Source organism: Sycon ciliatum, chromosome 1 (assembly GCF_964019385.1).
Source record: "Sycon ciliatum chromosome 1, ocSycCili1.1, whole genome shotgun sequence".
In the NCBI taxonomy this organism is placed as follows: Eukaryota; Metazoa; Porifera; class Calcarea; order Leucosolenida; family Sycettidae; genus Sycon; species Sycon ciliatum.
This window is the reverse complement of record NC_088643.1, coordinates 68,583,767-68,606,167: the sequence shown is the minus strand read 5'-3', so window position 1 is coordinate 68,606,167 and position 22,401 is coordinate 68,583,767. Positions and strand designations below refer to the sequence as shown.

The 22,401-nt window shown below is 48.0% G+C and overlaps 4 protein-coding genes across 4 annotated transcripts in view; 2 read left to right on the top strand and 2 right to left on the bottom strand.

The window, feature by feature from the left end:
* Nucleotides 1-5,129, top strand: part of LOC135805102 (filamin-C-like) — a 15,758-nt gene extending 10,629 nt beyond the window's left edge. Inside the window, exons 5-7 of the mRNA XM_065319096.1 lie at nucleotides 1-192; nucleotides 796-2,767; nucleotides 4,237-5,129. The exon at nucleotides 1-192 is cut by the window's left edge and continues 2,105 nt beyond it. Of these exons, the coding sequence (XP_065175168.1) occupies nucleotides 1-192; nucleotides 796-2,767; nucleotides 4,237-4,671 (2,599 nt within the window). The 3' untranslated portion in view covers nucleotides 4,672-5,129. The remainder of the gene's footprint in view (nucleotides 193-795; nucleotides 2,768-4,236) is intronic.
* Nucleotides 5,130-7,285: 2,156 nt separating this feature from the next.
* LOC135805101 (uncharacterized) lies at nucleotides 7,286-12,071 on the bottom strand. The gene is made up of 4 exons (XM_065319095.1): nucleotides 11,752-12,071; nucleotides 10,048-10,263; nucleotides 8,432-8,605; nucleotides 7,286-7,754 (listed from the first exon to the last, which is right to left on the bottom strand). Exons 1-4 carry the CDS (start codon nucleotides 11,794-11,796, stop codon nucleotides 7,623-7,625), a joined length of 567 nt encoding a protein of 188 aa, XP_065175167.1. The 5' UTR covers nucleotides 11,797-12,071; the 3' UTR covers nucleotides 7,286-7,622.
* A 149-nt stretch (nucleotides 12,072-12,220) lies between these two features.
* LOC135805098 (programmed cell death protein 2-like) lies at nucleotides 12,221-13,691 on the top strand. Its single transcript, XM_065319093.1, has one exon. The coding sequence runs from the start codon at nucleotides 12,345-12,347 to the stop codon at nucleotides 13,563-13,565; it is 1,221 nt and encodes a 406-aa protein (XP_065175165.1). The 5' UTR covers nucleotides 12,221-12,344; the 3' UTR covers nucleotides 13,566-13,691.
* On the bottom strand, nucleotides 13,593-20,584 carry LOC135805099 (D-altritol 5-dehydrogenase-like). The gene is made up of 7 exons (XM_065319094.1): nucleotides 20,265-20,584; nucleotides 19,034-19,187; nucleotides 17,844-18,065; nucleotides 16,972-17,110; nucleotides 15,719-15,762; nucleotides 15,243-15,387; nucleotides 13,593-14,271 (listed from the first exon to the last, which is right to left on the bottom strand). The coding sequence occupies exons 1-7, from the start codon at nucleotides 20,468-20,470 to the stop codon at nucleotides 14,045-14,047; spliced, it is 1,137 nt and encodes a 378-aa protein (XP_065175166.1). The 5' UTR covers nucleotides 20,471-20,584; the 3' UTR covers nucleotides 13,593-14,044.
* Nucleotides 20,585-22,401: the final 1,817 nt, after the last annotated feature.

Here is a 22,401-nt window from a genome sequence, read left to right as displayed (position 1 = left end):
GTCGCCGTTTGCCGTCAAAGTCAAGTGGGCCACAGATCCGGCCAAGGTGAAGGTCTGGGGAGATGATTTGGACAGTGGCGTGGCTGGAATTGAATCTGTGTTCCACATTGATGACACGGAGGCCGGTGATGGAAACCTGGATGTACTCATCGAGGGACCGCAGGAGGCAAAGATGAAGATGGAGAAGAACCCGTAAGACATAAAACAATTATGTGAAATAGATAGATCATTTCCTAATTGAAATTCAGAATATATTTTTCTGGCCCGCAGATCACAGTTCAGGGCTTCTCCCACGTTATGAAACATGCATGTGTGACCCATGTCACGATAGTAGTGTAGACAGTAATTACTTATTGTCAGAATTGGCAACTAAGGCAGTGCTGTTCCAGTGGTCTTCCTTGTAATCCTTTCAGGGGACTGCAAGTACGAGTAATTTTAGTTACCAAGTATGTGGCTGCTGTGTAAATGTGACATTCCTGGAATGGCTTAGTACATGAGCGTGCGTGCGTGTGTGTGTGTGTGTGTGTGTGTGTGTGTGTGTGTGTGTGTGTATGTGTGTGTGTGTGTGTGTGTGTGTGTGTGTGTGTGTGTGTGTGTGTGTGTAAGCCAGTACTTTGCCCACTGGGTTGATAGCACAGTAGGGTGGTGGTCCTTGCCGGCTTCTTACGTCCTCCACTTTTCAGCAGTTTCATGCTGTGTTTACTTGCTTGCGTTACATTACTGTATGTGTGCGAGGACAGAGAGATATGGTTGTCCTCTCTAACACACGACTCTGTTTCTGCTCTCTTGCTACAGAGACGGTACGAAAACTTGTCGCTACACACCGCCAGTGGAGGGTGACTACTATGTGCACGTGAAGTTCAATGATACCGAAGTGCCCGATTCGCCATTCAAGGCTGAGGTTGATCCACAGACCGATGCCAACCGTGTTCGTGCGTATGGCCCCGGTCTGCGTCCGGAAGGTGTACGAGTGGGTGACGCTGGCAACTTCAAGATAGATACACAGGGAGCTGGCCGTGGCAACCTGGAGGTAAAAGTGGACGCACCAAAGCCAAGGTCGAGCAAGGTTCAAGTAGCACCGAGCAGTGACGGGCCTCACATCTCCGACGCTGTCTACAACCCCACCGCAGTCGGTACGTACAACGTGAACATCCTGTACGCCGGCGATCATATCTATGACAGCCCGTACACCGTGGGTGTCAGTGACCCGACCAAGTGCAAGATCACCGGTCCAGGTGTCGACAATCGAGAACTGGCCAGAGTCGGAAAGCCCGTCGAGTACGTGCTGGATGCAACACAGGCCGGACCTGGTGCCGTGAAGGCAGCTGCAAAGAATCCCACCGGCGCCCAAGTCAACTTGGACGTGGAGCCCATGCCAAATTCCAACGGCAAGTACAAGCTGTCCTTTGTTCCGGACGATGCCGGTACATACAACGTGACAGCTACGCATGCCGGTCATGCCATTCCCAAGGTACCGTTCGCCCTCGGCTCGGTGGACCCGACCAAGGTCAAGGTCAGTGGTGACGGTTTGGATGGCGGCCGCGTCAATGAAATGCTCCCGATCGACGTCGACGCCAGAGAGGCTGGTCCAGGAGGCCTGAACCTTGGCTTGGAAGGACCAGGCCAGGCCCAGGCCGATGTGGTGGACAACAAGGACGGCACATTCCGTATCAACTTTGTACCGAGCACCGCAGGAGAGTATCGCTTCAACATGAAGTTTGCCGACGAGGAGGTGCCGGGCACACCGTTCCGCATTCCCGTGCGTAACATCAAGAACGCTAAAGTCAGCGGACTGGACAAGGCTCCGTACTACGTGGGCGAGGAGATCTGTGCAACCGTGGACACTCGCAAGGCCGGCCCGCCTGACACACCTGTTACGGCCCGTGTGCAAAGCCCATCCGGAGGGGACTTTGAACCCGACGTGGAGATGCCCGCCAAGGGCTACAGCAAGGTTAAGTTTGTACCCGAGGAACCCGGTGTGTATGAGCTGAACCTAGGACTGTTGGGCGAGGATCTGGAGGATATGCCTGCGAAGCTGGAGGTATCGGATCCATCCCGCTGCGAAATCAACAAAGGTGGTCTTGAATGTGCATGCGTCGGTGAGCCAGTCTTCTTCACCGTTGACACCGCTGATGCTGGACCAGGAGAGCTCGATGTCATGGCCAAGGAAGCCAGAAACAAGAAACTACCCATCGACATCCACCCAGTTGCCGACCAGCCAGGCCGTTACGAGGTGGAGTTTGTCCCAACGCAAGCAGGAGATGTTGAGGTGCCCGTCTTGTTTGCCGGCCGCAGCGTGCCCGGTGCTCCTCTCATTGTTCCAGTAGCTGATCCTTCGAAGTGCACTGCCCAGGGTCCGGGCCTGGAACCGACCGGCCTGAAAGCACACCGTCAAACATTCTTCGACATCAACACTGCTGGTGCTGGTGTGGGTGAAGTCGATGTGTCCATCGTCAACACCGACACCATGCAGGCACTGGACTTTGACTTGTCCGAGGCATCCAAGGCCACTCACCACGTCGAGTACAACCCAGACATGGCCGGCCATTTTGAGATCAACCTTCGCTTTGCTGGCAAGCTGGTGGCACAGAGTCCATACAGTGTATCCGTGAGTGATCCGTCGCGTGTCACTGCCCATGGTCCAGCGCTGGAAGGTGACAGCATTGTGAACGAGCCCGCACACTTCACCGTAGACAAGTCCGAAGCCGGTGACGGTGAACTGGAAATCGCCATCACTGGTCCATCCACCCCGGATGTCGAGACCAAGGTCAGTGAAGCCTATATGTGTGTGTGTGTGTGTGTGTGTGTGTGTGTGTGTGTGTGTGTACGTGTATGTGTGCGTGCGTGCATGTGTGTGTGTGTGTGTGTGTGTGTGTGTGTGTGTGTGTGTGTGTGTGTGTGTGTGTGTGTGTATGTCTGTATGTATGCACTAACAAATAATAGTTAGTATACGCGATTATGTGAGTGGGAGAGACTATGGGCTATGGAGAAAGAGAGAGAGAGAGAGAGAAATGTGTTCCAGATTACACTTGTTTCCTGCCGGGATCATCTGAAATGATGTACACACTCCTACCCCCAAGTAACTGCATACTAGTTGTTTATGCCTTCTGTCCACATGCAGCACATGCAGTGTATGCAGCACATGCAGCACATGCAGTGTATCTGTATGCAGCACATGCAGTGTATGCAGCACATGCAGTGTATGCAGCACATGCAGTGTATGCAGCACATGCAGTGTATGCAGCACATGCAGCACATGCAGTGTATGCAGCACATGCAGTGTATGCAGCACATGCAGTGTATGCAGCACATGCAGTGTATGCAGCACATGCATTGTATGCAGCACATGCAGTGTATGCAGCACATGCAGTGTATGCAGTACATGCAGTGTATGCAGCACATGCAGTGTATGCAGCACATGCAGTGTATGCAGCACATGCAGTGTATGCAGCACATGCAGTGTATGCAGCACATGCAGTGTATGCAGCACATGCAGTGTATGCAGCACATGCAGCACATGCAGTGTATGCAGTACATGCAGTGTATGCAGTACATGCAGTGTATGCAGCACATGCAGTGTATGCAGCACATGCAGTGTATGCAGCACATGCAGTGTATGCAGTACATGCAGCACATGCAGTGTATGCAGCACATGCAGTGTATGCAGCACATGCAGCACATGCAGTGTATGCAGCACATGCAGTGTATGCAGTACATGCAGTGTATGCAGCACATGCAGTGTATGCAGCACATGCAGTGTGTGCAGCACATGCAGTGTATGCAGTACATGCAGTGTATGCAGTACATGCAGTGTATGCAGTACATGCAGTGTATGCAGCACATGCAGTACATGCAGTGTATGCAGCACCGTGATGCAGTGTATGCAGTGTATGCAGTGGCATCTCTTACAACTCAGCACAGGACCACTATATCTGCCTGTGACTGAGTTCTATCATTAAACCTGAGATTCAATATACTAGAGGGGAACATAGAACTCATAAATAGCCTTGTTCTTGGTGAAACAACAGCCCGCTAAAACTATAAAACTCAATACTTAGTACATGTACATGCCATTGTTGTAGCATTGGTAGAACTTTGGATTTCAATGAAATCAGTCAGGGAAGTGAACTGCCAGAAAAGAGAGTGAAAACTACCCCCGGTATACCATTGACCTGCTGATCATCTACTGTGCTGTGTTCTATTTTCCTTGTTGCTTTCCTTACTTGCTGTGCGCAGGACAATGGTGATGGCACAGTTGATGTGACCTTTGTTGCAACTCAACCGGGCAGGTACGATGTAAAGATCAACTTTGACGACGAGGAGGTGCCCAAGAGTCCGTACACGGCGAGCATCGTGCGCCCGCCACCGGATGCCAGCAAGGCCAATGTCAAGGACCTGTCGGCCCAGCCGCTGGTCAACGAGCGCAACGAATTCACGGTGGATGCATCCGCTGCTGGAGGCAACGGTCTGCTCGAGATTGGCGTGCAAGGTGGCTACGTTCCGGCCGAGGAGATCACGGTACGACACGTTGGCGACTTTGTGTTCGCCATCAACTACCAGATTAACGAGGAGGGCGAGACGATGATCTCCGTCAAGTGGCACGGCGAGCACGTACCAGGCTCTCCTTTCCGCGTCTACGTCAGCAACACTGGCGACGCAATTGATTTGTAAACGTGCGCACCTCGGCAATAGGAATGCAGCGAACTAAGGATTTCTCATGCATTCGCTTGCTGATGCTTCACTTTGACATTATAAGAAGCTTCTTCCCACAAATGCTATTTTCAGTTTTATACACGGCTGTATCTCCATATTCTGTATTGTACCCACAAAACATTCCCTCTCCAAATTCTGCTTTGCACACACCCCAGAAATCATGCCCTATTTTTAGATACTTGTCAACTTTACAGGTTCTCCACCGGAACCCCTACTGAACGTCCTTTCTAATTGTTTGCTGCTTTCACTATGAGCGCAACATGTTTGTAAAGACAATTTCTTGTTCGTTGTCTAGCCACTCCCTGCATTCTCTAATAGAACTGATATATTATAGAAAGAATGCCTGCTCTCTGCAGCCACTCACCATCATGGAATTGTTTTCCAAATTCGGCAAAAAAAATTGTCGAACCTTAGAATCACAATGTGTACGTGTGTGTGTTTGTGTGAGTTGTGTGTGTGTGTGGGGGGGGGGGGGGGCTACCTGTGCTTGCGTGTGTAAGGCTCGTGAACACTGGTAACCTAGTGAAGCCACTTGACATCCGGCAATATGTTTGTTGACAACCTACCTATGCGTGGGTGCGCACGACCACCACCAGGCTGGGCCTTTTTACACCATGCGCTCCAAGGCACAAATATATCAAACAGCAATTGGTGTTTTGCAGGGCATGTCCAGCCATGAACACCAGTGCAGAACAGTGGTAGGAAAATTCAAACTCTTCCAACAAAAATTCTCTGTTTGAGGGGCCGGGCTGCGGCCCTGCGGGGTCACCGACCTTTTTTTTAAAACAAAAATGGAGGTTTCTGTTTTGAAAAAATTATCGAATGCACAAACCCCGAGTCGACATGGTCAATGTACGTACGCAAGTACAAGTGTGTGATCTTGTCGTACAAAACTAGTTCTTCTATCTGCAGAAAGGGTAGATGGGGGCTGAAAAATACTACTTTTTTCGTTCAATGGGTAACCCGGACAGACCTTAGTTAACGTCAGCCAGCACAGTAGCAAGAGTAAAATCGCGATTCCACGGCAGGGGTTTTTCCACGATTTTGAACTTGTTGTTGCACTACACACCCGTACCAGTGTTGGGCGGTGAGCCGTTCACGTCACATACTGGTACTTCCACGTATGTGTAGGGTGCTCCCTAGCATACTGTTTACACATGGCACGCACTCTTCTTGATGAAAAATAGGTAGTTTTCTGGCAGGCAAACCAATAGATTGTCCATACCACTTGCAAATTTACCAAAAAAACTGTCGCAAATTCCCCGCCACTTTGCCGCGAGCTGTGCCAATATAATTGACCGCAAATTGTGCCGCGAATTTTGAGCTTTTCTTCTGCAATTTTCCCCAGGGGGCAGTCCATAAGGCCCTTACTGTAGTTGTATCATGCGGCCATTCAGTATCCCAGATCCATGACTGTATTCTCAATTTCTCATCATTGATATCAGGGAGTAGTACAATACCATGGTACTGTACTACTCCCTGATTGATATCATGGTTGCTTTGCACTTAAGCACAGGATTGTCCTACTCCCTGATTCGATTTTCAATTTCTAAGTGAGTCAAAAAGTGCCCCCCCCCCCCCCCCCCCGTTTCAGGTCTGAGCCAAATTGTTTCACAAACATGTGCGTACTGTTGTGGACATTGAAATCTGTTGAGAAGTCAAGTGGTCACGGTGCGTTGGCCTTGCAGCCACGAGCACGGCTGGTCCATTTTACAGTGTGAATGCGAGTTATAGTTAAGCCATCCCCCGAGTCATTTCACCGGATCTCAATGTCCGCGACAGTGGGCAGTCACGCGCAATCGCAAGTAGTTGCAACCCCTTCTCTGCTCTCTAATTTCTCGTAATAAGGTGTGACTTCTATCCGGGGAAGTATGGTAAGTACAACAACAATATGGATACGTATCCCAATACGAATATCATTTCTGGTGACTATGTGTGCCAGACAACAACTTAGAAATCAGAAAAAGACACTTCCGTACAAGTTTTTTTCTTCATTTCCAAACACTTGAAACAGGTTAGCAGTTAGCAGTTCGAAGTCAAAGCACGACTCGTGGGAGCAATATACCGTGCTGAATCGTCAACGCACAAGTACATGTAAAAACAATAGCTAAGAAAAGCGAGGCGAATGTCCTGAAGTAGGTCAGCATAAAATTCCAAATACTAGTAGTTATATCACTCCGGCATGTGTCAGACACCAGGCCAAGAGGTACACTTGAACCTAAACACTTATTTAAAAATGATAATCGATCATCGAAATGATAATCGATCATCGTTTGAGCAAAATGCTACTAAACAGTCAAAACTTACTTGCAGTCCGGTGCGAAAAAAGGGGGCATCCGACTCAAACTGGATATGTCAATAAAATTATAAAATCACTTCTTTCACATGTCCTGTACAGTACAAAATACAGTGTACCTCCAGTGGTACCATGAACAATCTATGAGAATCAAGTTCCTCTTTACTTTCTGCAGAGCAACTCCCAAGTGCTAGGAGGCTCGCATTGCTATGCTACATGTTGGGAACGATGCGTATAATTCTGTTCAAGTCCGCAGCTGCTCGGACTTCATTTGTATTGGACCTAAGGAGGGAAGGCGTTGCGCTCGATGCCTATGGGAACGTTACAAGCAGTTTGCTGCTGGGCTATGACTGATGACTGTGGCAGGTTAAGGCTGAGATGTCCATGGCACTGACACACCGGGATGGGTGGCGGAAGGAGCGCATGAACAAGAACAGCATGATCCACATGTGTGTGCTTTCATATCATGGCATGCCGCCGATGCCTTCGTAACTCAATGTCATCTTCCACCTGCCAAAGTCAGTAGGGCGTCACTAACCCTCTATGGACAGTCCGAAAGCAAACTTAGACCAGAACGTAGACAATGCAGCGGTTTCATTCATTGCCGGCCGGCTCATGACTTGGACAGCAGAGGCTTGTTCTCCGTTGATCTAGCAAGGTCATCCTCGTCAGAAGGCTCCACTAGGAGGCCCTGGTCTGTCTGCGGCTCTTTGTCCGTACAGCAAACAGTAATCGTCAACAAAAGCTGCAGGTGAAAAATGCAAAAATAAAAGAATATCTTGCCAGCAAAGTTGCTGCATCTTCTTACTTGGACAAGTGGAAACCAAGTGGAAATGAAAGTGAAGTGGTCTCTGCCTGTAGACTAGAATGCTTCAAAAGAATTCGATAATGAAATTTGACAGTGACAACCGGAAATGTGCGAAAAGATCCCTATATTGTTCTCACGGTGAACACACAACTTACCTTCTTTCTTTTTTAATTAACGAAGTCGCTTTGATACTCAAAGTACACGTGTTCTAGTTGCTACACCATCAGGGATGGAAAATACATGGAAGAGTTTTGTTCATAAAAAAAAAACGATCGCCGCATTGTCCGGAGTATCAGTCGCACCCAGATTCATTGTCACAAAATACAGGCATCTACTAGTTCCCTGTATATCACTGTTCACTGGACCATCGTAGTACAAGGCGCACGCCGGACTTTTGGGGTGAATTAAGAGTGTTGAAGTGTGGCTTACACCCTGGAAAATAGGGTAACAAATTGTTCATCTGTTTGAGGGAATAAAAAGGGTAAAGTCTGAAGAATATCGACTGTCACCACTAGAAATCGACCCAGGGACCTCTGCTAAAGGCCAGCAATACCTAACCACTGAGCTAGTTTGTTCATTGGACTCCGGAAATGCCAGGCAACAGAAGAGCTTACCCAAGTGACCGCGCTAATCCAGGTGGTGACAATCGTGACGTTGGCCATACTCCGCGTGCTGTTCTTGAACTTGTCCTTCTCCGTGTTGCGCAGGGCGGACTCAAACCCAGCCATGGTGCCACCGCACGATAGCCAAACTACAGACATGAACACACTCGTCACCATGTCCAATCTCTGCATACAGACACACATCAGGGAACATAAGCAAAACAAACGTCCAAACGTGCAGACGGAAGGCGGCATAGCAGGGAAACAGGGTCAATTTGTCAAAAGTACTGGCGAAGTTCGATACATAAACACATTCATACAGCTACTGAAGTAGGGAAATCCAAGCTGGAGCCATGGCACAGTACCACCCCCCCCCCCCCTCACATTACCCAATACAGCATGGAGAAGATGTCACATGATACAGCACCACCACTAGGGCCCGGTGTAATATGCCCGAAACTTTGCCGAAAATGCTTTTGGGAAATTCTCTTAAACCTTGCCGAAAATGCTCCCAAACCTTGCCGAAAATGCTCGGAAAATGCTCACTTTTTTGCAAGAATCGCTCTCTACAGTATCTTCATCTCCATCACTGTCATCCGAAACACACTCAATAAGAGACTTGCTCGAGTCTGCCTTGGTAAACAATTCATAAACTACTCAACAAGAAGCTAACCTACGGAATGCGGAGGTGACGTTCTTGTTTGGGAAGTTTTTCTTCTCTCAATTTTGATACACAACGGCCAAGTGCTCCGTTTCCCCCGAAATGCTGCATCACAAGCCCAAAGTGCTGGGTTCGCGGATTGTACCGAAAATGCTCAAAAAAATGCCGGCATATTACACGGGGGGCTAACCACCACCCCTTCCCCCTCTCACATTACCCAATACAGCATGGAGAAGATGTCCCATGGTACCAGGGGCGTAGGAGGAGTTTTGGAAGTGGTACGACCGAAGGTCGGTGCGGCCGAAGGCCGTGTTGGAGGGGGGTCCGGGGAGCTGCCCCGGGAAATTTTTGTAAAAAAGACACAAAATCCTGCGTTCTGGGAGCTTCTGGCGCAGTGTGCAGTCGAGTCGAGTACAGTACTCAGTACGACTGCAGATGCATAATACAGATCTACGAGTACGAGTCTAGAAAAAGGTCAAAGTCTGATGCGCACATGCATCGATGGATCCTGATTTTTTTATTACGGTTTTGCACGTTCCGGACGGACCACACTTTTCGAAAAGTGGCACGGCCATGGTCGTACCAGTCATAGCGGGTGCTACGCCCCTGGGTACAGTACCACCCACCCCCCCCCCCCCCCCCCCCCTCACATTACCCAATACAGCATGGAGAAGATGTCACATGATACAATACCCCCCCCCCCCCCCCCCCGCCTCACAATACCCAATACAGCATGGGGAAGGGAGAAGGTGTCACACAATACGCATTTGTCCGCAGGTTGATCATCCCTTCAGGTCACTGTCTAGCCAAGTGAAGACGGAAAAGCTGAAAATAGATCACCCTCATGACGGACAGTATCAGATGAGGACCAGCAAACGTCCACACCAAAGACACGATATAACGGACTTGCAAGCTCTTCACATCTAACCATGGCAAAATCCTAAGTGTACGAAAAAGCATACGATACCTTGAAGCGCTTCCCACGCTTGGGCTTCAGTGATAAGCAACAGTCCAAGAGGATGAAGAACAGGGCAACGATAATGGTCAGCACTGAAACGGCGTCAGCGTACACGCAGACCGCTGTCGTTGGGTGGTGATAGTAGCATCCCTTCGCACCCGTGCCGTTCTTTTGCACAGAGCTGAGTCCGGCTGCGACCAGCGACACTGTGAGCAGTGCACAGACCTACAGCAAAGCAGACACACACCAGGACTTAGAACAGGCGTACCCTTTCGTTTTCCACGATTTATGATAATTGTTATCACTATAATCAATTCTTATCATCCGATGCATCACTACAAGCGATATTACGTGCACATGCACATCACGTATACATAAATCAGGTGCACGATTTGTATTTATGGATTGTCCACAGGCCTTGGCCTAAATCAAGGGAGTCTCTAGATGTGTGCATGCAAATGACATTGTGCTGTGGACATGACTTACCTCTCAGCACACGTACGCACGCGCACGAACACACACACACACATACACACACAAGCCAGAACCATGGATGGCCCATAGTCACCGGGCCACACAAACACAGAAAGAGAAGAGAGGAAGTACATTCGGGGGGGGGGGGGGGGGGGGGGGCAAGTCTGCTGAGCCATACTCTGCAGTGATGGTGTGGATCCACTGCAGGTTCAGCTTTAGCCTCCGTCGCGCCAGCGTGGCTTGAATTTCCTGTATGGTACTGCACGATGGCTGCATTCTCAACCGGAGGCGATTGAGTCATCTGCTCGACTCACTGTCTCGGAAGCTGCCATAACGTTCACAATGCATTTGTCCTATTGTCCACGCCTCGTCATCATCATTGCTTTTCCGGCATGGTTCATGTTTCATTGTGTTTAATATACTTCGAAGTAATTTAGCCGGTACAAGAGGCTGTGTTAAAATCTGGTATACCATTGTAATTATCCGATATATCACTACAACCGATTACTGGTTATGTGTGTAGTGGCATTTTGACTGAAAGAAATCCATTAAAAATATGCCTTTGTCCCCGGGGAAAATTGCGATTCCGTGGCCGCGTTTTTTGCGATTTTTTAAAAGACCGCGTTTTCCGCGATTTTCCCGCGTTTTTTGAACTTTTTTGTTGCACTACACGTACACACAGTGCACTGTTCGGTCAGCAACGTCTCATCGTGGCGGCTTTTTACTCAAATATGACGAGTGCTTACACCAGAGACTTGTAACTGATTGATTTCACTACATACTCACTGAAAATTGCCGCACATCAATATTATTCACCACATATTTACCGCAAATTCACCGCAAATTGTGCCATATTATGCCGCGTTTTTCCCCGCGTTTTTGCGATTTTTTTCCGCAATTTTCCCCGGGGACAGCTTTGTTTGTCCCGATATCACTGTAGCCGATGGATCCTACACCTTACACCCGGTCACTCTACAGCCGATACAGACGGTATGCATACTTAGGGCACTGACCCCCGTCATTTCACTCCATTTCTATGTCCACAACTGTACTTGATACGGTGAGGTGCATAATGTAAACCCCATCTACTTGTAAAATTTTCGTGACACAAATTCAAAAATTCAAAAAAAGCTAAGCACTTCCGCGAGCAAAATACGAAGTGAAATAAGTGGTGGATTGTATTGGTGCTTGTCTCCATGCATGACTACAGCACTAAAAACTCTGCAAGTGTAACCTTACCACAGCTAGCACTCGTAAGAGCAATGAGATCTTGAGGCACATCATCAATTGTCTCGGGCCACAGGTGGATACCAACGGGCAAGTTAGTTGGTTAGAAAATAGGACAGACTTAGATAGTTGGTCTACGGTCTTCTTGATCGATCATTGATATCAAGATCAACAACTTCACAAAGCACCGGGTGCATAGACAAGTGCCAAACAGCACTTTCATTCATCGGATCTGGTCGTATCACAGATTCAGAGCAAACGCCGTTTCAAACTCCTTTCCTCAACTCGCTCAGCAACGGCACAAGTAGTTTGTCTCGATGCAGGATTTTCAGCTCCCGCCACGCGTCAGGCCCGTCACGCACGATCAGCTTTGAATGTACACTGTATTATGTTTGATGTGACTAATGCATGACGTCAGTTGCATGCAAGACCTGAGAAAGTGAAAATAATATTTTTTCAAATCGAAAAGCATTTTTCTCTCTCCTTTCGACTTTTTGACTTTTTGTATTTCTATTTTTGTAACTACTTTACAGTTTACCTTCTCCAACGTCCAAGTAACTTAGTTCTGCTGGTCCTATTCGAATGGTCGTGCTCAGATCGCAAATATGTCAACGTGGCTAGGATTATGTGGTGAGAGAATAACGGATACAGTAGATGGATACTGGTGCAATAAACTTGGAGGATCTCCAAACTGGATAACTGGAATATCAGCTGAGTATGGCCATTGTCCAGTTTGCAGCAACAACAGTATGGAGCTGGTAGTACAATTGTACGCGCCCCTTGAATCCTCAGTATACCACAGGACTCTGTACATTCTAGCCTGTGGCGGAAAATGCAGAGGTAGGCCATCTAGTTGGCGAGTTCTACGCTGCCAGTCTGTGGACGAGTCTTCTAACGGGGAAACTACATCATGCCTGGAAAGCAACCTGGATACTGCTGCGCCAACAGCTTCCCTAGATAATGGTGCTGACGACTGGGGAGTTGACCAAGATGATTGGGGTGATTCTGGCGGAGGTGATACATTCGACTTCAGCAGTCCTGTAAATCCGATGGCCGCGCCGAGAACAACAGCACGGGCTACGTGTGCTCAGCCGACACAACATTTCACACGCAATGGCCAATCGTCAGAAGCAGCGCCAGTGGCTACAGTAGCTACAAGTGCATGGACATCTGAGAACAGCTTTGTCTCGTACTATATCGATGTAATGGAAGAGCCTGTCGTGGATAAAAAATCTCAAAACTTCAGCCACGAGCTGGAGCTTCTAGCACAGTACGAGGAGACTGAAGGAGTATCACTCAAGTCCCTGTCCAGTGGTAAATCATCATCTTCAGCATCAGCAGCCGGTGGCGGCGGCAATGAGGAATATGAGAAGAGTAAGGCGAAACATGGTGATGACGCTTTTCGAAAATTTCATAAAATTCTTGCTCGCAACGCGGCGCAGTGCTTGCGTTACCGCTGGCTACTGACGCCGCTCGAGTTCACCGATTCTCAACCACTACCACAGGAGGTGCAGTGCTCGCACTGCGGAGCGCGGGCGCACGCCGAAGTGCAGCTGATGCCGCCGGCTCTAGCACACCTTAGCTCCGAGGGCAGCCGCTCGTCTCTCGCCAGGACAGCAGCAGCCGCTGAATGTTCGGCTGGCAGTCGCTTGGAGTTTGGCACGGTTGTGGTGTACACGTGCAGCGAAAGCTGCTGGTCAGACTCGTGCACTGTAAGAACTGAACGCTGTGTTGTCCTACTGGATCCTGATCAAGAGAAGCTAGATTTTTTGATCAGAAAAACCGATCAAAATCAGTGCCCTGTGAGTAACACTCAAAAGACGTGACACTCTTGCAACATACCCCACGTCATGCTCATATACACTACTACATGTTGTTAGTTTGACAGCATGAAAACAAGGTTTATCTAATACTAGTATTATTGTACTAGTATTGGGTTATATAATACAATACTACATGTAGTAGCTATCTGGAGTAAGCAATACTAGTAGTAGCATGCAAGTAAGATAATTATACTAGTGTAGTTAGATCTTCATAACGTCATACTCATTCATTTGAAACTTCTCAAGATTTTTTAAAATAAGTATATAAGAAACATTCTATAGGTTTCATCAATGATCTGTGATGAATTCTAGAACAAAGCAGCCCACTCTACCATGGAATAGTTGAGCAGTGGCTCTAATCAACACGGAGTTGTTTTGTAAGTGATGTACAACATCTAGAAGGTCACTTTGAGTCGTGAGTGGGCTGGAAATAGACTCCATGATCCATAGTTTTCTGTGTGATTTTTATAATAGTTTTTGGCTTAAAGTCTGGAAATATGTGTGCACGATGTGTGGGATTCAATATTTAGGCTGCATGGTTGCAGAGCAATCCTATGGAAAGCCTGTGTTTTGGCTGCTTCGATGGCCGACTCCAGCTCAGTCAGCTTGTACGGCTTGCTGACTAGCAGGTCATATGGGTAGCGGGATGCTGTATCGGATAGGAATTTGACAGCCTTTCCCAGGTGATCGTAGTTGTAGTTGTGCACGCCTGGAGTGCATGCATGCACGGGCACACCCACACATACACACACACATACATACACATACCACACACATACATACACATACATACACACACACACACATAGGGGACAAACTTGACATGGCCAATGTACAAGTGTACCGTGTTACTTCAAAAGTACTTGCATTCAACTAATCACATGATTGTACATCTGGGGAAGCCTCTTGTCTAATGCTCTAGGTAGTCTAGGACCTTGGAGGAATGTACAGCCAAGTGTGTATTAGTGTGAGCACTTTCAATACGCCGTCTGAACAGTATTATTTCTAAGCCACTGTCCCCACAGGATAACACGGACGAAATCCTAAAATTATGCAGGCGAAAACAGGCCATTATGCGGCAAATATGTGGTATGATGCGGTCATTGCACGAGTTTTCTGTCATTTGTACAACTTTAGCATGCAGTTTCATGCAAGTATACAACTTTGTTGTACAAACTCATGCACCGGCACGACTTTGTAGTACACTTTCAACATCATGTGCTATTTTCTTGTACACTGCCATGAATAACGCGGGTTTTATGCAAAATCTCTCGAAAAACGCGGATGACAGCCAATAACGCGGAAAATTGCGCGTCCGCGGAATCGCAGTATCCTGTGGGGGCAGAATCCATGTCAACACAGGATCAGTTCCACGTGCAATGTGAATAGGACGAAATGGGTGTAGCTTGCATTCTGTTTCTGCTTTTGCCAAAGCTCAACTGATGAGGGGTGAATTCCCCGAAACACTGTGTATTGAGCAGGGAGTGGTACTTTCTTGCAGGTTTACCGAGTGGAAGGTGCAACGTGCTCCTCGTGTGCTCTGGGCGGCAGTCGTGAGTCAGTCAAGTGTCAAGTTCGGCAGGAAGCGTGTGTTCAACGTAGGAACAATCAAATTCATCACTAATACCGCCGAAGTCGCAACTTCTACGTTAGTGCCCTATCTGAGTTTGGAGAACCAACCTGTGATTGTGGCACATTTGCGTATGATATCTTCAGCAGTGATTGGTAGAGCTGAGTCGGGATGGACAAGTCCAACAAGCACGTAATGACCTCCGGGACGTAGGCACCTGAATCCTTCTTGCAGAACACTCTTATGACCACATACCTATGCATAGTAGATAACACACATGCACAGACGTGCGCATGCACATACACACATACATACACACACACACACACACACACACACACACACACGCATACACACATACATGTGACATAATCCAGGATGAACTGGCTAGTGGTAACCACCCGGGGAATGAAACAAGAGCTAGGAGTGTGATGAAGAGAAGAAAGATATGCACACACACACACACACACACACACACACACACACACGCACACACGCACGCACGCACTCACACACACACCCAGGAGGAGCTGAGCACTTACACAGTAACAAATAGAATGTACTTGAGTACTAGTTTAACACTAACCTCGATGACAGCATCCACTGAGCCGGGTTCAATACTTGAATTACCTGCCATAATTAGCGATTCCAGACAAAATACAAAAGGTAGCCACTTGAATACAGTACAGGTATTGGTGTCAGTTCACGAGCTTCTACAGTCTGTATTCACTCGCGAGTAATGTCATTCTGTGCTCATTAGCCAAAAAGGTTAGCCTCGTCGAATGTACATAAAAAGGAGTGCGCAACTTGGTGATTCAGTTCTTCGGCAAATCAGACATGTTCTGATGACAATTTGTTGCGCTACATGACTCATTGATGCCATCATAGTTATCAAGAGTGCAGAGAACATGTACACTGCAGCTATGGTGGTAAAAGAAGAACAAGGGAGGGCAGATTCATGCGTCCTGAGCCTGATGAAATGACCGTGACTGTATTATAGATGAGAAGAATGGAAAGATCTATGCATGTGATCTATGCATGTGATCTATGCATGTGATCTATGCATGTGATCTATGCATGTGATCTATGCATATGATCAAACGTTGGCCAAAAATTGGCTTTTCATTAAAAAATGAAACAATCCACCATGGGTGAGTCCATCGCAGCTCAAGAATAGAGTTTGACATGCTTGGTTATGTATTATCGGCAATGCCGCATGGTGACAAACTTGACTCATACAGTGGAATACTCCATGGGTAAGAACTTTCACACAAGTACACACTAGTGAATTCTTAGAGATTCGCAAAACTGACCGGCATGCCATGTGAGATACATGTAATGACTGTACTGAAGTAATCCATGGCATCTGCATGAGACTGCATCGGGTAATGGGGTATTCACACGACAGGCACTTGCACGTTTTACAGGGAGTGACATACGAGAAAAGTGACTGTGTGGATTCACACAGCTGCACTCGACGACAGGCACGTTTGCATTTTTGAATGCTTCACCAACCAGTAGCCATGGGTATTTAACAATTTCAAAACACACATACGATAATTATCATGCTCTAAAGAGCCGCGTAAAAAAATCAAGTCTTGTTTCGTGCTTTTGGTGTAAATGTACTCGTGCACGCCACGGTTATCGTGAAAGTGGGCCCCCAGCTCGCTTTCACTTTTCAGCCACTTTCAGGCACTTTTCTCGTTCACAGGTAAAATACCATAGCAACTTTCCGGTGCACGTGGATTTGCCTGTCGTGTGAATACCCCATAAGCTCATGCCAGAACAGTACAAGTACATGTATGCAGCACTAGAAGCATGCGATTCTTTATGACCTACCTGCACCAGACAAGATCGGCGTAGCACCGAACTTCTGCACGGTCTCGAGTCTGCCTTGATGAACGTCGGAGCAGTAGACTGTGGCAAAGCCCCGATCTTTGAGCAGGGCCACTCCGTAGACACCTAACAGGCCTGCACCCTGTGACCCCAGGAAGACAGTGATGAACAGAAGTACTTCAAGTTACAAGTAGACACAGACACGGACCAAGTGGCCAGTTCTCAGTCTCGTGTTGCATGCCACAGTAGCCTGTATAGGGGCGTCGGACGTGCTACGGTCACTACGAATACGATGTTGACCATACTGCTTCAAGTCTCATCATTGGCACCCATGTATTTTTTTAACGAAAAGTGATTTTTTAAATATGAGCTCTAATTTTGGAAATTTTTAGAGGGCCCCAATATGGCACCTACAATAATGGCTAACCCGGTACCATCCTGAAATAACGTTACCTTCCGATGCCCCTGCTGTGAAAGCACTGCTATTGCAAGGTGATCATGTTTATTGTACCGTGACGTGTCCTAAATGACTCCTAATACTTTCAACAGCACACATGATAACCATGATCATCGGAATACGGTGCTGATCCTGCACTGCCGCGCCCGGCATGATTCCAGACGTAATACTGGGCCAGTTTTTTCTACCTGTTATGCTGTCATCAATGTTCATATTCCCGCTAAATACTGAAGTATAAGGCAGTGCTAGTGTGTATCTTCTATCAACCACTCAGAACTCTACAAGTAATGAACACGCATTACACGTTTTGGCAAAGCATACATTCCCTGCTTCCGTGCAAGCCCGGCGACAAATCCGTAAAAATGATGTAAGTTGAACATAGCATGATAGCAGATGATTCCTACATGCTGGCTCTTACCTGTACCAGAGCTGTCCGGGGATGCGCTTCCATGCCCTGCACTTGCTGCGGGATCTTCTCGACAGCATTCACCATGGTGGCGAGTGCACAGTTGGCCGGTGCCACGACTGCGTCGGGCAGGTTCGCTGGAATGGGGAACAGCGCGGTGCCCTTCTTGATGTGAATGTGACTGGCGTAGCAGCCATTCAGCTGATCAGACTCTGTGTACTGCATGTGACCATACTGTAAGCAGAGAGTGAACAGCTCAGCCAGTAAATCAGTCACATGCATAACAATCTGGTTACAACTGAATTTCAACATCACCATACTACCATGATGCACTCGGCAAGTCGATCAAGACTAGAGTTGCGCATGAAATATGACAGTGTTTACATTTTGGAATTCATTGTTTTAACTGTCAGGGAAGTGAACTGCCTGAAACTTTGGCCTTCAGAAATTTCACTGGTCAAGCGCAGCATGCCGCGAGTCCTCATTCTACAGTAGCTGCATGGGGCCAATATTCAGCCCAGCCCATGAGACTAACAATGCATCAAGTACTACGCCGGAATACACATCACAGCAACTTGAACTACTAACACACCGGCATCACAGCACATCATGTTTGAAGCTACGTTGGAACCACTGTGACTGACTATATGGGTGCACGAGGGACCAGACACATCTGCTCTGAATAGGAACCCGTATCCTGATTACAGAGCTGTGCATTCTAAATGGATAGGGAAATGTTGGAATTGACGAGATGTGTGCTGTACATACAGTCAATCTTGTGAGTAGCAATCGGGCATGAGAAAAGATGTGTTATTCGTGAGTTGTCTATTGTCGAGGTTGACAAATTTCACGGTTCGCGTATAGACTCGGTAGTTTTCCACAACCATAGGAATGCCACCGACCTCCAGGAGCAAGGCACAGATGCAGCTCCTATTAAACACAGTCACTGTGGTTGGTGAGTAGATCAGGCCTACCACCAAAGTGGTTGAAAGCATTGTACTCAAATGATCACTACACTTGTAGGTCTGAAGCCGTAGTACGGTTGCTATTCGCGAGTTGTTGCTATACCCGGGATTGTTGCTATACCCGGGATTGTGTTTCACGAGGTTGACTTTACATACATACCGGCACATCAGTGTGTACATGACAGCAAACTAAGGATGCATTTTGGTCTGTTTCTATCTTTCTCCATCACTACTCACCTTTTTCAGTGATGGGCATTTCTGAGCAAGGCTGCCGGTGCAGAACCTGCATGATCCGCAAGTATCCGCCACGCTGAATGTCACTCGCTGGCCTACCGTGAATTGTGCATTGCTGGTCTGGACTATCTCAACCACTGCCTCGTGACCAAGGACACTGGAATAGAATCATGTGACAAAAGAACAGAACAGCGCAGACCGAGCAAAGCTGTGAGCAGATGATGAGTGCAATCAGTACAACCGTCTTGCCATCAAACTCTGCAATCGCCACGCAAAGACTAAGATTAGTGGTCATTGGCTACCCTAGCCATGTGGCCGTGGTTGGCTAACACCCTCTCTCTTTGTATTGGCCGGTCTTCTCACTGTGCTATGAGATGCTGTAATAAATAAATAAATAAATAAAAAATAAATGTATTGCTTGGAATAAAACTAAAAAAAACTAAAGTGCTACATTATGTGAGCAGGAAAGGGTGAGAGAGGTGGATGGAGGATGAGCATAGGAGGAGGAGGAAGAAGAAGAGAAGAAAACAGGATGGAGAAAGGGAGGGGGAGGAGAAGGAGGAGGAGGAGGGGGGAGGAGGGGGAGAAGAAGGGGGAGAAGGAGGGGAGGAGGAGGACCCATCAGGTATAATATGGTGCAGCCAGCATGCTGTTTTGTGCATGTTACTGATAGTACGTTACTATAACCATTCCATACCTACTTTTGACAATTGCCAAGTTTGTGCCCCCTTCTCCTACATGTGTGCATACACACACCACACACACACGCACGCACACACACACACACACACACACACACACACACCGTGTGTGTGTGTGGGGGGGGGGGGGCAGTCCTAGCTAGCACTATGGGATACGCCCTAACTGGCCCTGTGTGTTGAAATATCCATGACTGGGTGCATGTCATTTGCCACCACTGTTCTGTACTGAATCCGATCGTGCGAACGTAAGTTTGCGTAGCCCTGGCGGCCTGGGCCAGCCTTCACATCCCGGTGTTTGCAGGTCTAGGCCGGGCTGGCCAGCGCCATTCACTTGATTTCATTGAGCGGCATTGTACAAGTACATAGTCATTGTACAGTCATGTAGATCTACTACTACTAGTACTAGTACTGTACCTGCACCAATTCGTTTTCGACATGTGCGTGTAACCTCCATAGGAAATTGATCTGAGAATGGTGTGCTAAACTCTCCAAAACCCATGTACCTGTGTACTACTGGTGAGTTTCAAACAGACCTTGGAATTGCTTCTTGTCGTGCGCCGCTCAGGGTGTGCAGGTCCGACCCGCAGATAGTCGCCAATAGCACCTTTCCCAGGACTTCGCCATCGTCCAGTGCGCTCGGCAGTTGCGTTTTCGTGCAGACCAGCTCCGCTACGTCGTCTCTCGTTCCATGGTACAGCATACAATAGCCGGAGGATTTCTCTTGAGACGTGGTAGCCATTATAATAATGTCACTATGGATGTTGCAGGAGAGTAGGGTAAAACTCAGCTAGCCATGTTAGTAATCATGGTTGTACTAATACTGGAGTCCGCTTACTCCGCTAGCTGCATTTCAAACTACATGTAATTTGTAGCTTTTTATCGGCTTTTCATAGAAGGCACTTTCCGGATAGTCATGCACTGTCTACATCAGAGTAGATCTACGCCGGTACATGCGTAGTCATGGCACTGACACACTGACACAGTGACAGCGCGCGACACTTGGGTGTCACCAGGTTGTCGTAACTCACTAACTCCAGTATAAACTGCATGATTGTACAATCATGTCACAATTAATTATTTGTAGTGGTATTTTGACAACTGCCTGGGCCCTGGGTGTCACACTCAGATCAGCGTCAGCGGGCGGGCATGGTCTGGTACTATTGCGAATTGCCGTAATGGTAGTTATCATGGTTACAACAATCCACTTGATCCATGCCCGCGCGACCTCAGTACCATTGGGCTTTCTCAAAAACACATTGTCATTGTCATCGACCCGTGTATCGCTAAGTAAATTAGTTGCTATAGTGTTAGTAAGCTATTGCGCTAGAACTACATAATCGTACATGACTGTACATACGTGTAGTACAATGGAAGACTCGAGTCGAACTCAAGCACATAAACGTACAATGATTATGACTGTGTGTATCCTGTCCCAGCCAATACCTGAGGACGGAGTGATACTATGTTCAAGCAGAATCCTTCACCTTCGGACTCCGGGCACGGATCGAGGTTGGTTATATTTTCGAAAGGGTCTAGACTCTAGTAGACGTTCTAGGACATCGTAGATCTACAGAGTAAGACTCAAACAATACACGCCAATGCCTGCGATGGGCTTCACATGGTCGTACGACAGCGGCCACTATCGGACTTCGGCACTCTCACGCTTACTGTAAATTTGCAATGCTTACTAATGGAACGAGCATAGGAATGAGAACTTAGAGGAGGGTGTGGTTATGCAGTGGCGTGCTTAGTAGTCCGGGTGTTGTAAAATATCGGAGCCAATATACACATCGTCTACGTCCGATTGGGAGTATGTTGTGGTGAGACTGTCTGGCTCAGGAGAGTTGGGTGGCGGTAAGTATGCTTCGGGCGGATCGTCGTCGCAAGTACGGCTGCAACCAATGCGCTCGAAACAGTTGTCACTTCCAACTGATGGAACACTGCTTGGCCCAGGGTTCTCCTGAGTGACTGCTAAACGTGACGTGGACACAGAACGCCCGCTGAACTGTGCTAGGTACTGCGCGGAATAGGAGGAGTGGAGGGGCTGCTCGCTCGCTTCTAGGACATTGGACATAACTCCTTGTGCCGGTTGTGGCTCTTCGAATGGTCGTGGAGTCGTGCAGCCACTGGCAACATCGTGACCTTCTGCGAGACTTGTCGATTGCCGAAAGCCATTCTCATTTGCACTTCCTGCACCATCCTTAGGACCAGGCCCAGCGCCCAGGAATTGATTGTGCTGATTTCTTAGCTGCTCAACTAGCGTCGACAGATAGTATCGCTGCCGTTGGAGCATTTCACGAGCCAACTCCCTGTGAAAGGAATCCTGCTGCTCTTTCATTGAGGCCAGTATCGATAGCTCCGCTGCTCTGCACCCACAGCTTTTCATGGGTAAGTCATCATCCGGAAGAGCACGGCGCTGGATGACCGTGCCATCTTGCCTAGTCTGTGTACAGCTTTGGGCACGGGACGAAAAGGAGCTGATAGTTCTTTTACTAGTATTTGTTGATTCAAGCGTTGTGCTTGTTGGCGCAGTTGTGGTGGCTCGTTCCAGCGATGGTGTTCCAACGTAAACTTGCGGCGGTGTCGATTGCTGCAAGACCGATAGCAGGTCCGAAGAGTACCCACTTTCACTGCACCTCTTGGTCACGGGCGTCATCACCTCCGCCTGCT

Coding starts and splice junctions, on each gene's coding strand:
- LOC135805101 (XM_065319095.1), bottom strand. CDS start 11,796: ATGATGTGCCTCAAGATCTCATTGCTCTTACGAGTGCTAGCTGTG. Junction 10,264..11,751: donor TCTTACGAGTGCTAGCTGTG/GTAAGGTTACAC, acceptor GCTTTGCTGTAG/GTCTGTGCACTGCTCACAGT. Junction 7,755..8,431: donor GGATTAGCGCGGTCACTTGG/GTAAGCTCTTCT, acceptor TTTCACCTGCAG/CTTTTGTTGACGATTACTGT.
- LOC135805098 (XM_065319093.1), top strand. CDS start 12,345: ATGTCAACGTGGCTAGGATTATGTGGTGAGAGAATAACGGATACAGTA.
- LOC135805099 (XM_065319094.1), bottom strand. CDS start 20,470: ATGGCTACCACGTCTCAAGAGAAATCCTCCGGCTATTGTATGCTGTAC. Junction 17,111..17,843: donor CCCGGACAGCTCTGGTACAG/GTAAGAGCCAGC, acceptor CTGGGGTCACAG/GGTGCAGGCCTGTTAGGTGT. Junction 14,272..15,242: donor CAAATGTGCCACAATCACAG/GTTGGTTCTCCA, acceptor CATGCACTCCAG/GCGTGCACAACTACAACTAC.